The 17,361-nt window shown below is 30.6% G+C and overlaps 1 protein-coding gene across 2 annotated transcripts in view; it reads left to right on the plus strand.

Moving 5' to 3' along the window:
* Positions 1-14,900, plus strand: part of DCP2 (decapping mRNA 2) — a 105,172-nt gene extending 90,272 nt beyond the window's left edge. Inside the window, exons 11-12 of one of the 2 annotated variants that reach the window (XM_035354429.2) lie at positions 7,701-7,842; positions 14,402-14,900. In XM_035354429.2, the coding sequence (XP_035210320.1) occupies positions 7,701-7,842; positions 14,402-14,432 (173 nt within the window). In that variant the 3' untranslated portion in view covers positions 14,433-14,900. Of the gene's footprint in view, positions 1-7,700; positions 7,843-14,401 lie in introns of those variants that run through there. The other variant, XM_085825474.1, reaches the window with a different exon arrangement.
* The last annotated feature ends 2,461 nt before the right edge of the window (positions 14,901-17,361 follow it).

Consider the following 17,361-nt stretch of genomic DNA (forward strand, 5'->3'; position numbering starts at 1 on the left):
TTAAATACCTCAAGCTATTCATTTCTTGAAATCACTGAGAAAAAATGCATTTATATCCTCATCAATTTCATCTACAGAATGAAAATGACGTCCACTTAAGTTCTTTTTTAGATTAGAAAATAGCCAAGAGTCACACATAACTAGATCAGATGAATAGGCTGGATGTTCTATCACTTTGATGTGTTTTTGTTCAATAAACTCAGCTGTCAGTCTTGGTTAATGAAAAGATGCATTGTCATGGAAGAATAAGAGTCCTCTTTTATTTTCTTGAAAAATTTCTGGAAGACACTAAGTGGTGTACCAGATAGCTGTGACTGTCTTCTTTCCTTGCAACTTGATGGCTGTGACCAGTCCTGTACTTCTGAAGAAAATGATGTGCATTACGATTTTCATGACACATTTTCTTTTCTCCACTGTGGGCGTGAGATCATTTTCAAAGAGTCATACTTTACTTTTTTGCAATGTTCAAACTTAAAAAAAGTGGTATGCACATTTCATCACCAGTTGTGACTTTAGAAATAATGTAGTGGTCACCATCTGTAAGTAATTTATAAGGGTTTCTTTATTGATTCTGACATGCTCCTATTCTTGGCACTCAGTTAAATTATGGGGAGCCCAGTGGCAAACTAGCATTTTCCTATACAATTCCTCATGAGTAATTTTATGTATGATGGCAGATCCAATGTTAAGTTCCTTCTGTATTGACTAATTGAGTCATAGAATCGAAATATGGAAAAAAATTGGCATGTCGCTTCAGAAGAAGTCCAATTTTGTTTTAGAATACCTATATTAGAGTAATACTATATATAAATCTAATATATATCTAAGTTGCACTTTCGAGACATGAGAAATGCAATTTGAATTTCATCAATCGGCCCAGTAGAAGGGGAGATACAGATCTGCCCCCTTTTTTTCCACAGTGTACATGAAGTTGTCATGTCTTTCCTCAATTGGGATTATAGCCTCCATTCCATAGAGACACCTGTTAATGCAAGATGAAGATAATATGGCAGGTGTTTCATCAGTTACTTTAATTAGACTAAAAGAAAAATGTATTAGTTTAACACATATACACAAATAACAGAGAAATGTGACATACCAGACATTGAACACAATTAAAGCAGAGTTATAGGTGAAATTCCACAGTGCTAGTAAGTGGCATGATGTGGCATGATACTGTGATTCATGTGGCATGATACTGACAGTCATTATCATGCCACATGAACGAGGTCACTTCATTGCTTCACTGATGGCTGTCAGAGAGGGGCTGTCCTGTCCAGTCACAAAAATACCCTTCTGGAGAGGGGAAAACTGGAAATGCCATCTTTCGGATCTTTCTGCCATCAAAGAGTTCTCCAGAGCATTCCTTCCTAAGTTCCAAAGGTATGATGAAGTCCTAAATATCTTATGTTGAAGCAGACCTCTTCCAAGGCATTTGACGAATGGTGGAACACCTGTGAGAAAGCGTAAGGTTGAGCAAAAGAGTATCTGAAACTCAAAGGGAACCAAAGAAGCAGGAGAATCACTGATAACAGAGATGAGAAGATTTTGAAGCTTCGAAGAATGCAGATTCAATCAGTTGATTTCCTATGGCAGTTTTCTTGTCACACATGAGAGCAGTGAAATGTTTGTTGCTATGTACTGAGACTTTGAAGGGACCGTTGTATTGGAGGAGTGACTGGGTTTTTTTTTAACACATCATTACAAACAAACATATTGAGTGCAAGTGGCTCAGTGCAGAATGCACAAATGAGGTCTCTGTGTTGTGGCATGATGTAGGAGTTAGAGACCGCATTTTAATCGGTTCTCGAAACGTCTGGAGGATAGTTCAACTGGAACATAGGATGGTTGAAAGAAGTTAGATGGTAGTCAAAGCATCATGCCATAAACAAGTTTGGCAGTAGGAAACAAACAGTAGGAAGTGATGATGTCTTGCAAGTGTTATTATGACACTTAAGGGCTGCTTTTAGGTCATGATAAAAATGTTCCATGAAGCCATTTGTAGTAAGATGATATAGCATAGTCGAATTCTGCATATTCCAAACATAGATATTAGAGAAGAGAAAAAGTAGGACTGGAATTGTTGATCTTGATCATTTGTCATGATTGATAGTATTGGGTTGGAAAGAAAATAATTTTATAAATTTGCACAAATCGATAGCATTATATTTGTTTTGTTATTCTTCTGTCAGTCTGTAATTTTTTTTTTTTTTTTTCTTTTGAGACTTGGCAGCTGATACTTTTAGGTTGCTATAGAAATGAATTCTGTGTATTTTTCTTTGCTACTGTTATTGCTATAGAAACAAATTCCATGTATTTTTCTTTGCTACTGTTAGTTTACGGTCAATTTTAGCATGGGGTGCAAAAATAAACATTTTCAAGATATTTTACTTTTTATTTTCATAAAGGCAAGAAAGTGACAAAGAGTTGTGTGACATTTATGGTATTGAGTGTTTAACAGAAAGCATGCGTTGGAATCGGCTTAAAAATTTTCGTGCTGGAGATTTTTTACTTGAAAGTGACCAATGTTCTGGCTGACCTTATGAAGTTGATAATGATGAAATTAAAGCCACAATTGAATTGGGATCATCACATATCTGTTCAAGATGTTACAAAAAGCTTAAATGTGTCGCACATAACAAATGAAAATCACTTAAGCTGTCTTGTTTAAGAAGGTCAATATTTGGGTGCCAATATTTGGGAACTGAAAGAAATTGATTTTCACAGAATATTTGCAATACACATTTCAAATGCAATGGAATTGACCCTTTTTTTAAAACGAATAGTCACTGGTGATAAAAAATGGATTGTCTATAGTAACATTTATTGGAAAAGATCGTTGCCAAAATGATGAATCAGCACAACTTATATTGAAAGCTGAATTGCATCAGAAAAAGATTATGCTGTTAGTTTGGTGGGATTACAAAGGTGTTGTGTATTTTGAGTTCCTTCCAGGTAGTCAAATGATCAGCTCAGATGTTTAGTGCCAACAACTTATGAAACTGGAGGAAGCAATCAAAGATAAAAGGCCAGAACTGGCAAATGACAAAGGAATTTACTTCTGCCATGATAATGCAAGGATAATTGGAGCTTGATTCGAAAGTGATATCGCATCCTTTATATAGCCCCGACCTTGCACCATCGGATTATCATTTATTTTGAAGTTTACAAAATTTCTTAATGGTAAAAATTTTGGTAATAAAAATGACCTCGAATCGCAGTTGGTTGAGTTTTTGCTCGCAAAGACCAGAAGTTCTATCAGCATGGAACTATGAAGTTAGCAGAAAGTTGGCAAAAAGTCATCAAACAAATTGGGATATATTTGGCTCATTAAAGTTCATTTTTTATATGGAAAAAATTAATTTTTATATCACACTAAAAAAATGAAATTATTTTCTTGCCAACCCTATACACCAAATTGTGTAATCTAACCAGAGATGAATTGTTGAGCCACAGATTCAGCAGAGGTGGCCAGTACACGAAAAATTTCAGGCCATTGAGTAAATTTGTCAGCATAGAGGTGAGGAAATGGAGGTAGAGAATGGATAATATCTGTATGAACATGGTCGAATCGCTCGAACAACATATGGATATTTTACAAAGGATTATGCATGTACCATGTGATTTTGGAATGTTGGCATTTGACGTGGGAACAATTCCATTTTACGATGTGATTTAGCATGGAAAAATCTTGTGTGAGTTTTTTGGAAACCCAGATTCCTGGATGCGATTATCAATTTTTTTTATATGTAGTGCATATCTTGGATTTTATATACAGATCTCTGATTTTTTGTATGGAGCACATGTTTTTGTATGCTTTAAGCATACTTTGATAAAATAATGATGGATTCAAATGCTATTCTGTTTAACCCTCTCAGCGTTAAGGCCGGAAAATTCCGTACAGAAGGTTGACTTCCACATTCATTATACATGAAAATTTCTGCTAGCTTTTAATGTATCTGATTTCAGTTTGGTTGTATATTGGAAGAAAAGGAATCAAGGTACAAAATGAAAGAGTCATTTTTTAATTAAAATCAAGAAAATATCACTTATTTATGATGTTTTGAGGAACTTTGAAATTTTGGGGCTAAACCCATAATGCTCAGAGGGTTGAAAGATGGTTTTTGCAGTTCACAGCACATTTTAGGTATGGAAATTCAGGATGCAATTAGAATTTCAACATGCACTTGTTTAAAGAATCTGGTTCACCAACATCACATCTTAACTTATTTGAGATTAGTGGGGTCACCACTCCACAGAGGTATGCGTTAATGCAGGGATGAAGATGATATGCCTGGTTTTAAACCTGCTAATTTAATTAGATTAGAAAAATATATTAGCTTAGCACACGCACACAAATAACAATGATAAACATAACATGCAATACATTCAACACAATCAAAGAAAAATCATAGGCAGAATTCCACAGTGGTAGCAGGTATGCTAGTTTAAAAGTCAGCCAGTGTCACATGGCATAAGTGAGTTACTTTAATGCTTCATTGATGGCTACCAGAGAGAAACTGTCCTGTCTAGTCACAAAGTCACCCTTACGGGACAAGAGGGCAAAGCTGGTAGCTCCATCTTTGGGATCTTTATCTATGAATTCTGCACTATGTATTTAAGTTTGCGACATTTGTTTGTAGGATGACCTTAAATTATGTATATTATTTATTTTCTTGCATTCAAAAAGTTCATGCACTTTTATTAAGACTTCCGTTTTAATTGTATACCTACATTTACATTTCCTGTATGCAAGAATAATGACGTATTCATTGATATGTGGATATATCATCTGTTTTCATTCAGCATTTTCTGATAATGTTACAAAACATTGTGACATTATATGTATGCTGTTAACAACAGAGATAAAAATGAAAACTTTTATAATAATTAATGTATATTGTACGGAGATAAATGGTGAAGCAATATAGCATCTATATATATTTTATATTTGTGACATATTCAAAATTTTCTTTCTTTCACAATTTCCAATGTCAAAGTATTATTTTGAAATGAAACAGCAATTCAAAAAATGATCAAAAATCTAGTGACATAATGAAGTAATTTATATTGTATATGTCTATCTTTTTATGGTAGAATGGTTATATTTGTGGCATATCCAAAATTTTCTTTCTTTATATATATATACTTGTTGTTTGTATAATTCTTCAGTTTTTTAAACTGTCATAAATCTGGAACAAATGTCTAATGTATTGAAAAATTCCTTGTAAAAATGGCCTATATAGTTTAAACCCAACACAATTTCCAATGCCAAAGTATTATTTTGAAATGAAACAGCAAGGCAAAAAATTATATAGTCTCAAAAATCTAGTGACATAATGAAGTAATTTATATTGTATATGTCCATCTTTTTATGGTAACTCTTATATTATTAATGTTACTTAATTCTGTTTTTTACTTGTATTATTATTATTAGCAGTAATAAGAATAGTACATAACTGTTGGTAATCTGCTTACTTATAAAGGTTCCACCTCCAGGAAAATGATATATGTAAAGTTTGTAATAAATTCGGCGATTCCAAGCATTTCATTGAGGACTGTTGCCTGACTGGAAGTGTGAGAGAAAAATATAAATTTGCAAAGTTTGAGGATTTATTTAGTAATTATAAATTGTTTAGAAAATTTGCAAGAGATATTATGCAAACGGTGAATGAGAATAAGAAGACTATTGGTATCGAGATATAACAAAGCAGAAAATCTTACTGAAAACAGAAATAATTGAGGTAACTTATAAATTTAAGATGAATTTTGATAATATAAAGATTTGAATAATAATAACTAATTGAAAGTAAAACTTATAAAGATTTTAAACTTCAGAAAAAATGGCAGAAATGGAAACGGCGCATTTATATACTAATTCACCGGGAGTGCTTGGAATGTATGTATCTATTTTACTTTTTTTTTTTTTTTTTTTTTTTTTTTTTTTTTTTTTATGCTTTTGTGGCTTGGCCTGTTCCCTCGTAGCCGTATGGCAGGTTTCCCCTGCTAGGTGGGTTAAGGGCCAGTGCTTAGAACTAACTTACTAACTGTTGGTAATAAAATCATTCTCAAGACATTTTGTGGAAAGTTTAAATAAAATTTAAATAAAGCGTCCAAAAAGTACCTATACAGTGGAAATGATAGAAGAGTGAAATTTGAATTTTAAAGTGGTACAGAAGATGTTGGAAATGCCCTTCTGCTGCCAAAAAACATATCTGCATGGGATGGTGCATAGTTTTAAATGTTTTACTAAGGTTGTTGAAGTTATCTATTCAATGCGTTGAGTAATGGCTATTTACAACTTTAACAAGATCTGAGGATTGTTTTTGGTGTATCTGTCCGTTCACTTAAATCAGTGAAATAAAAATTAAAAGCAGTGAGGTCTGAAGACACAGCATGCCAGATTCCATGGGAGATTGTGCATTCACCAAGGAAATATTCCAAGAAATACCATGAGGCATGAGCAGTATTTGCAGTTGTTCTCTCTTGTTGTAATTAGACCTCCAAAATCATAAACTCGTTGATTTGAACCATGAAGAATTCTAGAATTTCAGTGCAGTAACTTGAAAGAAAATTTCCGCAAGAACAATCTGCCTATTTGAGGCACACTTTGAGCCACCGTGGTTGCATCGGGTGGCAAAATTGTTAGAATTTAGAGGAAAAACAAAGAGTAAAATTTTAGATTTTAGGTGAGGCACTATACAGCAGAATTTTGGGGCACACACTGTTTTTAGTTTAGAGAGGTGCAAGGCAAAAGAATAGAGGATCCGTAGAGATTGCACTGGGTGGTAAAAATACCTAGCGTCGGCTATACTAGTCACACTATACTGTTATCTTCTGAACCATGGAATTTTCTTCTGTTCATCAAGGTTGGTTGTTAATCTGTCTAGAAAGATGAAATTACCTTTTGTTGGCAAAAAAAGCCTGCATCACAGATAGAGCCAGCATAATGAGAAGAGGTGTGAAATCAATTATAGTAGTCAACATGGGGCCCCATGATCCTCTTCAATTAACTATTCCACTGTGAGTACTTTGTATGGAGAAAAATAGACTTTCTTTACTGAATGTTGTGTTGTGTTCTCTTTGCCACATATGATGCTGAGATTTTCCGCTTACAGATTTCTTTGGACTTTCTAATATGATTTTGCTGATCTCCCACACTGACAGTTCTGAGGTTTATTATATTCATGAGTATCTACAACACTGTCTGTTTTATGAAGTTTCACAATTTTGCACACTATTACAGTTAGGCACCTTCACATATGAAAATTTTTTATAAACATTCTTTCCCCAATATCCGGAATTTCTCATTATTATGAGAAACATGTTCTATCTAGAATCTTTGCAGCTCAACCATTAGCACCTTGTTGACAAGACATGTACTGCCACTATCGCTCAATCAAGTGAGCGGAAAATTCTATCCACAGTAACACTGTCTGGGACTAACATTATCCTAATGGAAGTCGAATGAGTTAACAATGTCATAGAAGAAAAAAAACAAGAAATTATCATTTCATTCCAAAATTTTGTCTACACTGCACTGTACAATTACTTTCTGAATACCTTTGCAATTTGCACATTATATCAAATCATCTGCTTTTAATAGTATTGCTATATTCGCTGTTATTATGCATGATGTTTACAATGTATTTTCAATTTTGAATTGATTATTTTTAATTACGTATAATATTATTTTGCAGATTTACCAAAGGATAGTAAAAGTGATAATGCCAAAACTAATTCTCCGAAGAAAAAGGATTCTTTCTATCCTACATCAAAAACATGGGAAAATTTTTCTCTTGATTGTGAAGCTCTAGTAGCTACATTCAGTATTACCTTAAGGTATTAATGTACATTTATGTAAATAATATTTATTATGCAGAGAATTTGGCTTATTCTGGAATGAAAAGATTTGGCAAATTAATGTAGATTTGGCAATTTAAAGAGTTATGTCATTATTATAGCTAAAATAATTTTAATAACTAACTGTTTATTAATATATAATAAAAATTGTTTTACAAGACTGCATTTCTGTTTTCAGAATTATAACTAATTACCGAAAGTGGATTAATTTTAAACATGCAACATATAATGAATTATTTTTATTAGATTTGTGTATAATGATGATACTTTATATTTAAATGCTAAAATATGCTGAAATAAAAAAAAATTTGTATCTTTAATTTTTTATAAGATTGCTTTGCTTGATAGAAGTAATTATTTTTTTTGGGGGGGGGGAGTGTAGCCTGCGCAAAAAAACAGGACAGTTCTATATCTTCCATTCTAATGGGCCGATTGACGAAATTCAACTTATGTTCTTCATGTCTCGAAAGCGCAACTTAGGATATGTATAAAATTTATAGATAGCATTGTTTTAATATAAGTATTTTGACACAAAATCGGACTTTTTCTGAAATGACATGCCAATTTTTTTCCATATTTCAATTCTATGACTCAAATTATGCCAAACTGCCAAGTTTTGTAAAAATCGCATCAGTAGATTTTTAAAAATTAGCTCTCAAAATATTAGCTCCTCAATGTTAATTGAATTTGATATATATATTTATTAATATCTCTTTTTTTATTAAATTTACTTGATTCCTTCCAGAATTCAAAATTTAGGCTTAATCCAAATATAATTCACACATTTTTTTTATTTTAAAAATTGCATTTTAAAATATTTTTTATAAAGTTTTCATTATTTGTATTATAACCTACAAAATTTGTAACATCATTTTAAAGTAGATGTATTTTTAAGCATATGGGCAAAAAATTAGACTTTTTTTATTCAAAATTTCTTACGATGAATTATACATGAATTTATATCTTGGCGTGTTTTGAAATTTGGCGTATTTAGTATAACGGTTCATACGGTCCTTAAGAGTGCTTAAAACTCCTTAATTTTTTTGTAACCGATTTTTTGTCCTTTTGGCCTGGCCAAAATTAAGGACTTTTAAGGAAACTTTTAAGGAAATTTTGGCCTTTTGGTTAAGTAATTAAGTAAGTAGAAGAAGAAGAAGGTCTGTAAATTTAATCATCTGAAATTTCTGTCTGTTTTTACGACTACCATTTTGAATGTGAATTAGCATTTTAGAGGAATATTTTTGGTGATTCACTGACGTATATGGTTAACATTTGAATGGGTTCATGGATATTAATTTGTTTCTATTTCTAATATATATGATGGGAAACTCGAGTTTCTAAGCAAGAAGTGAAACATAAGCATTTCGAAACTCATTGTTTGTAATAAAGAGCTCTTAACAATTTTCGCTTTTGGGGATGTGAATTCTTTTATTAAACGGTTCTAAATTTGGCGACTTATCAACATTTTGGCGATTTTAAGATCAGTTTCTATAGACAATTTTTAATTCCCAAATCTGAGAATTGTTCAATGATTTTTTTAAAATGTCGTAACTTTGATAAATTTTATGGTAATATATTGGAATTATATTTAAAAAATAACATTAAAATAAAACGTTTTTATTTTTTGCTGTCATATTATAAAGTTTCATTTTGGCAACTTATTATATAATATTTTGTATCTGAAAAATAAAGTATAATGCTATAAAGCATAATTTACGAAACATCTCTCAGCAAAAACAAAATTAACTATGTAATTAATTAAAGATATCTTGTTTTTAATTTTTTCATAGTAAGCGTATTTCCCATGTAATTGTCTCAGAATATTCAAAATTCTCAGAATATGAATCAGTTTTCTCGATAAAATTAATTTTGGACTTTTTCCCTCCTTTTTTGTTTTCCAAAATATTTCTGGCTTTTTTCTGTTACAGAATTGGTTGGGATAATTTTTCTGTAGTATTTTTGACATTGCAGCTTGGAAAATTTAGAAAGATTTGAAGGCAAGATTTATAGACCCACGATTCTAGAAGATTCGATAAATATGGGAGAAAATGAAAAATGTCTCCATTGTATCAACGCATAATGAATGTATTTTACAGAAAGTTTGCAATGAATTTCTTAGTTTTTGGAGAATTTTTGGAAGAACAGTGAAAACATAATATTTGAATATTCAGCTTTTGTTCCTATACGCCTTTTGGAGAGCATCTGGAAGAACATGAAGACACAATATTTGAATGTTTTACTCCTGATACTAGAATCTTTTTCTTAACATGTTTATCTTCCCTTTATTTTCTCTACTTTTCACTAGACACAAGCATGGAAAATATCAAAAATGCTTCTAATCTTATCACTTGGGCAGGCATTATAGAAAGTGTTTTTTTTTTTTATTAATAAAGAAATTGAAAACTCATACACAGAGCTGGCACTAAGCATTTTCCCATCTGATGCAATCTCTGTGGATCCTAAATTCAACTGCATAGTGCCTTTCTAAATTCTGCTTCCAATGCCTGTCTAAATTCTAAAAGTTTTGCCATTTCTAGATTTTGTTGTTTGGTGTGTCACTAAATTCTAAAAATTCTGCCACACCAGCTCTGTAACTTGCCTTTACAATATATATTTCATATTTCTTCTGAAATCCATATTAATAAAGAAATTAAATTAGTCACTTTTTTCTATACATTCTAAATGCATTTAGTGTTTTTTAGAAAAACAGAATCAGAAATCCTGAATTAAATCAAAAAATTCTAAAATGAAAAGGAAACATGCTGAAGAAAGAAACTGAATACATAAAATTATTCTTCAAAGATTATGTGCAGTTATTATTATGTAAATTACACAATTGTTTATGATTTCAGCCTTTACTATAATTTTCCATTTCTGTTTCCTCATATGATAGAATTGCTGAGCCTGATTAAATTAAAATTAAGTTTGTAATCTTTGACCACTAGTCCACATTTTTAGTTTGAATTTGACTGTTCTTGTTTAATTACGTCACCGTGAGATGTAATTGAAGCATCAGAACATGCCTTTATGTTTGCTCTAAGTTCTTTTTGAATAAGAGGCTTATTTAAACCTTTGTTTGATATTGTAGTTACTTTCAGACGTAGTGATAATTTGCTTCATGTCTATTGGGGGCTTTGGACTGTTTAACTTTTACCAGATCAAATAAACCCTCATAGGTACATTGTGGAGAGGTTGACAAGTTAGGAGATAAAGCATGCAGAAACTAGCGAGAGCATTGGTTTGCATATTGAGACAAATCTCTAATTATTGTTAGAAAAGATGCTTAAAGATAAGGAAACCGGTATAAACTAGCCAAAATGTTTGGGAAGGCTTCAATTTAAAATGACGAATAAATATTTTGTTGAGTGTTGTTGTTACAAAACATAAATGTTTTGTAGCTTTCAATGTGTAATTACTCTAATATCCTTTAAGAATCAGTGTCGTAAATTACATGCATTTTAAACTGTGAATTTTTATTAGATTTTGATTTTAATAGTCCTTTTTTAACAAATACTGTTAAAAAAATTTAATAGTGGCCATGTAAATCCATAATGAATAAGGTTAACTATTTACCTAATTTAATTATTTATAACTAACTGCTTACATCTTTACATATTAAAGCAAGTTATTGCCTTTCATTAATACTCACTGTAATCACAAGATAAAACACAATGTAGAAATACAAGTATAACTTATTCTTTGCATCTAGTAAGACTTAAAATAATACAAAACAACTTATCACTCCTGGTGCTTTAATGTATTGGAATCTGAAAGTATATTAACTGGGTTACAACCCCTGGAACTCTACACAAAGCTATGACACTAACTACATCAAACAGAGCCTGACTAACTTTCAACACTTGCCAACCGTGCCTACATCAGGCCTTTCAGGTTAGTTCTAATCAGTAGGTCTCTCTCCAGACAAGCAGCAGCGGTGATAACATTCAATCTTTTAGGTTATGAATGATGCTGATTATGATCTTGCTTCTCATTTTAACATATGCCATTTGACATAAAATCTACCTGCTATTTACTAAACCTCTAGACCAGCGGTTCTCAACCTTTTGACTAATGTGTACCATCTAAACAAAAATTGAAAACCTTTAGTATCACTACTACAAAGTACTGCTCCACCACGAATCTTGAACAAAGCTCAGGTCGCATAAATTTACGAGTGTTAGAGAAAAAACTCTATCAGGATGTTAGGGTTTTAATTTTTGAAATAAATAGCTCAAAATACTTTGCTTTTTTGTGTACCACCTAGTTTTTTCTTGCGTACCACTGTTTGAGAACCTCTCCTCTAGACTGACCAAGTATGTGACAAAATGAGACACAAAAAAATCAACATAAAGCTAACTGTTAGTAAAACGTAAATGTCACATATCTTCTTTCAAATATGTCCAACCCATTATAAATGTAAAATATTTAATGCTACTTGGTAAACTGCATGGAGTTTATTTTATTTTCAAACTTATTAATAATTATGTTCATTAATTCATGTTTAGTAATAATGCATACTACTTAGGGATCTATTTTATTTTTAGGATGATATTACAAAAGTGAAATTCAGGCATAGAATAATATTTTTAATTAAATTTATTCAGTTCCCATTTGCTCATAGGTCCTTAATTTTTTTCATTAATGGTTCTTAAAAATCCTTAAAAGTACTTAATTTCCATGTGTACGAGCCCTGTATAAGCGATAATAACAAAAATGTGGTTTGCGCACTTCGTTAAAATTATTTGAAAAAATGGACCTTTTTTTCCTCTCGTACATCAATGGAAAAAACAAAATCTGATGTGTACACCACATGACTTCCTTGTAGAGAATATTAAATTATACGCATTGTTTCTTGCATTTCATTTAAACTTATTGGATTGAATTAAATCTACTTCACCGACAGTGCATGAACCACAATAAAATAAATGCATTCTTTAAAATTCACTCTAGTATTTGTTCACCATAGCGACACTTTGGCGCTAGATTCACTTTAACAGTATTATATTTCATTCATATTATAACTCATAATGCACAAAATTTATATCTTTTAAAGAATAGAATTATCTAATCGTTGCCGCATGTTCTATTCAAATACTATAATAAAGCAAGAATGATGTATAAAAGAAATTAAGCAAACAAAACAAAAAAGAAACAGTTTTTCACAGATGATTGAGTATTTCTCATTCAATTAATTCAGTTCTCACTTCGCAACAAGGCAAAAATACATAAAAACTCAAAATATCTATATTAAAAATTACGAAGTAAATCGTAAACACTTATTTCCTTGAAAAAATTCCAGAAAGCATTAAGCATGATTTAACTGGCAATAAATGAAGGCATTGTCTGTGTACTAGAGAAGCTAATTTCCTCTAGATTGGCAACAAATCCACTAGTCTGCTATTTCAAATGTAAACAATCAATGGCCGCTATCCAAAAAAAAAAAGGCTTAGCAACATTTAAACAACTTTAAAATTTTTGATACTTCTAAAAATATTGCATACACATTTACTAAAGCCATAAAAACCTTAACCAGAAGATAAAAACAACATAATTCAATCATTTTTAAAGCAAAAAATGTACAATTTACAAACATATAAGGGTAAAGAAACTGAGATCAATGAGCCGGGTAACAGAGTGGATATATATATAAATATATTTATATACGTTTGGTGCGGCTGATTGCAACCAAAATACGAGGTGCATATCTATATGTTATAGCAGTCCTATATACAAAATTTCAACGTTCTGAGGCTACTCATTTTTGAGTTATGCGAGATACGTTCGTACAGACGCCACGAAAAATTCTCTTCAGAATTAATTTTAAAGCAGTTTTATAATTTTTTTTGGAGGAAACGAGTCTTTTATTCTGTTCTTACGTACAGATATCACGCAAAAACATCATTAAATTGCATTCGATAGCGGTCAAAATGGATATTTTCGTTGAAATATGCTGCCTGAAACTTTTCGCGATTACGATACTTCCTTTTTACTTCGTATAAGGAAGTAAAAAGGAAAGTAAGTAAATAAATAAAGAACTCCGCCAACTAAATTATTCGTGGCCCAAACTGAAAAGAATTCTCCAAGGTAAATTCTTAAATTTCTCCATGAATTTCTCACCAAAAATTACAAAATTTAATATCTATGTATAATTTGAGTCGTAGAATCGAAATATGGAAAACAATATGTTATTTCAGACAAAACTGTTTTTGTGTTAAAATATCCATGTTAGAATAATGCTGTATATATAAATCTAATATATATCCCAAGTCACACTATCGAGACATGAAAAACACATTTTGAATTTTATCAATAGGTCCAGTAGAAAGGGAAATAAAGAACTATCCTCCTTTTCCCCTGCAGTGTAAATGCAATTATATAAGTGAAATCGTGAAAATTGAGTAAACAAAATCATTTTCAGTTAGAAATTTTTATTTCAACTTCATGGACCTTTTTTTAATACATATCCTTTACTCTGTTGTTTTTAATTATCGAAAATGATGTTTTTGCATGCAAGACATATTTGTTTTTATATTTGCAGGAAATCTGCATCAAAATATGGAGTGTCGTGAAGTGGCCATTTTTTGTAATTAAGAGGCTGTTTATAGTCAACTGTCATTTTCACCAGTTGAATTTTTTATATTATGTATGTATAATCATATTTTAAATGGATTGTACGCAGGTTAGAAATGAGTTTAGTCAAAAATTTGTTGATTAATAATTTGTATTGGTGGTTTCTGAAATATCGAGAATCTGACATGTTTGAAATGTTACATGTTTGTTTATTTGTCAGTTTCAGAAAAAAAAATATGTAAAGAACTTATTTGAGAAAGTGAATATTTTAACAATTTAATAAGAAAATTGTATTTTTGTCAGAGGGCAAATATATGATAAATTATCAGAAAAGTTATTTTTTGGAAGAAATGCAATATCTGAAATGATTTACCATTCTGATCTTAGCAAAGATAGAGTCTTCAACTTATTTCTAACTTGATCCAAAATGTAAATCAACACTCAAAATAAAATTTTAATGTGTCGTTCTTTATGTGCATTTTTTTAATGACTGCTATTTTTTGTTTCACTTGTCTATTGTGTGAAATGTGTAAAACTATGCATTTAACAGCTCTTTAAAAAAAGAATATAAGAAAATCCTTTGTTTTGAACATGTTGATTGCAATAATAACATTGTAGTTTTATGTTTGTACTTTGCATAATTACATTTAAAAATAAAATGTATAAATATTTTAACCAAACTGTTTTAGAAACATAATGCTCAGTATTCATTATTAAAAGGAAAATTTAGTACACCAGAAATTGGAAAATCTTCAGCTTTTAAGAAATTCTAAATGCTAAAATTTATATATTTGAAAATATATTGAAAAGTTAAATATGTGATCAAGTCCATTTCAAATATTGTATACTGTATTGTCCAGTGCGCATCTATAATTTTAAGCTATATTTTTTTAATTTTTACATATGAAATGAAATCACTGTAATTAAAATACTGAAGAATGAATGTGCTTTGCATAAACAGGGTTCTTACGGTTCTTAAGAGTCCTTAAATTTTTTGGAATTGTTTTTTGGTTCTTAAATCTCCTTAATTTCAACCAAAATCGTTAAATATATATCGGTGCAATATGGAGTTTGGGCAAGAAGTGAAGCATAAGCATTTTGAAATTATTTCGTTTTTTCTAATGAAGATCTCTTAAACTGTTTTTCCATTTTGGGGGTGTGAATTCGTGTATTAAACAGATTTAAATTTGGTGACTTATCTAGATTTTGGCAATTTTAAGATCAGTTTCTGTACAAAAATTTTAATTCAGACATCGGTGAATTTTTCGATGATTTTTTAAAAATATTATAAATTTAATAAATTTCATTAAAATAATGGTAATGTATTAAAATTATATTTAAGAAATAACATTAAAGTAAAACATTTTTATTTTTGCTATTTAAATTATATTTTAAGAAATAACTTTAAAATAAAACATTTTTATTTTTCCCTGCCATATTATAAAGTGATGTCACTTTCCATTTTGACTACTTATTACTATAATATTTTCAATCTAAAAAGTAAGGTAATAAATGCTATAAAACACAATTTATTAAACAATTCTTAGCAAAAGCAAAGTAGGTAAGTAATTATTTTAAAATGTCGCCATCTTTATTTTTTCATGGTAAGAATTCCCCCCCCATCATGTAATTATCTCAGAATTCTAAGAATGTACATTAGTTTCCTCTATAAAATTCATTTTACACTTTTTTCCTCTTTTTTTTTTTTTTTTTTTTTTTTTTTTTTTTTTTAATTGTTCTGGCTTTTTACTGTTCCACAATTAGTAGGGATAATTTTTCTTTCATATTTTAGACATTGCACCTTGGAAAGTTTAGAAGGATATGAAACCATGATTTATAGAGCTATTCTAGAAGATTTCAAAAAAATGTGACAAAATAAAAAATGTCTTCAAGGAATTAGCATGTAATGGATGTATTTTACAGGAAGTTTGCGATGAATTTCTTACTTTTTGGAGAATTTTTGGAAGAACAGTGAAAACATAATATTTGAATATTCAGCTTTGTTCCTATACACCTTTTTCCTAATATGTTTATCTTTCTTTTCTCTTCTTTTTACTTGACACAAACATGAAAAATATCAAAATGCTTCTGATCTTATAACATAGACAGGTATCTGTAAAAAGGAACTTTCCCATTAATAAAGAAATTGAAAACTGACAATTTAAAAGATTCATCTAATATGTCTCAATGCATCATATACAAGACTGGCGCTAGTCACTTTCCCATCAGATGAAATCTCTGTGGGTCCTAAATTCTGCTCCTGTACTAAATTATAAAAATTTTGCCATTTCTGGATTTTGTTGCTCTGTGCGTCAATAAATTCTAAAAATTCTGCTGCACTGCCTGTATAACCGGCCTGACCTATTAGTCTACATTTTTAATTTTAATTTGACTTGACTGTTCCTGCTTAGTTGTATCACCATGAGCTGTAGTCGATTTTGCTAGCATAAAAGCTTTCATTTATATTGTGTTTTAATGTGAAATTCGACATTATTTTTGCTTGATTAAAGCTTCAATATCCGGTTTAATCTGTTTTGTTGCAATTCGTAAAGTTTCCTTCAAATGTGTCAGCCATGTTCTTGTTTTTGATTTTAGGATTTTCATTTTACTAAAAAGCTGTTCACATGTGTAGGTGCTGCCAAAGATAGAAGACATGAAGAGTGCATGATTACGAATTCCTGGATACTCATCTTCAATCACGTACTTCCAAACAAAAATTAATTAATGAAGGAATTTAAAAAAACTTGCATTTTACTATACAGAGTCACACTGCAAATCTCTAATTGAAATTCAGGTGGAACACTTCCAATGTCTACTGAAAATGGCAAGCAGAACACTTTCAGAAAATTTCATTTTCATGAAAATCGGAAAATCTGCTTTTGAATTCCTCTTTCAAATTTGAAATGTCTTGTACATAACTATTTGAAT

Source organism: Stegodyphus dumicola, chromosome 10 (genome assembly GCF_044657685.1).
Source record: "Stegodyphus dumicola isolate Sdum_Otavi_A_Nest chromosome 10, ASM4465768v1".
Taxonomy (NCBI): Eukaryota; Metazoa; Arthropoda; class Arachnida; order Araneae; family Eresidae; genus Stegodyphus; species Stegodyphus dumicola.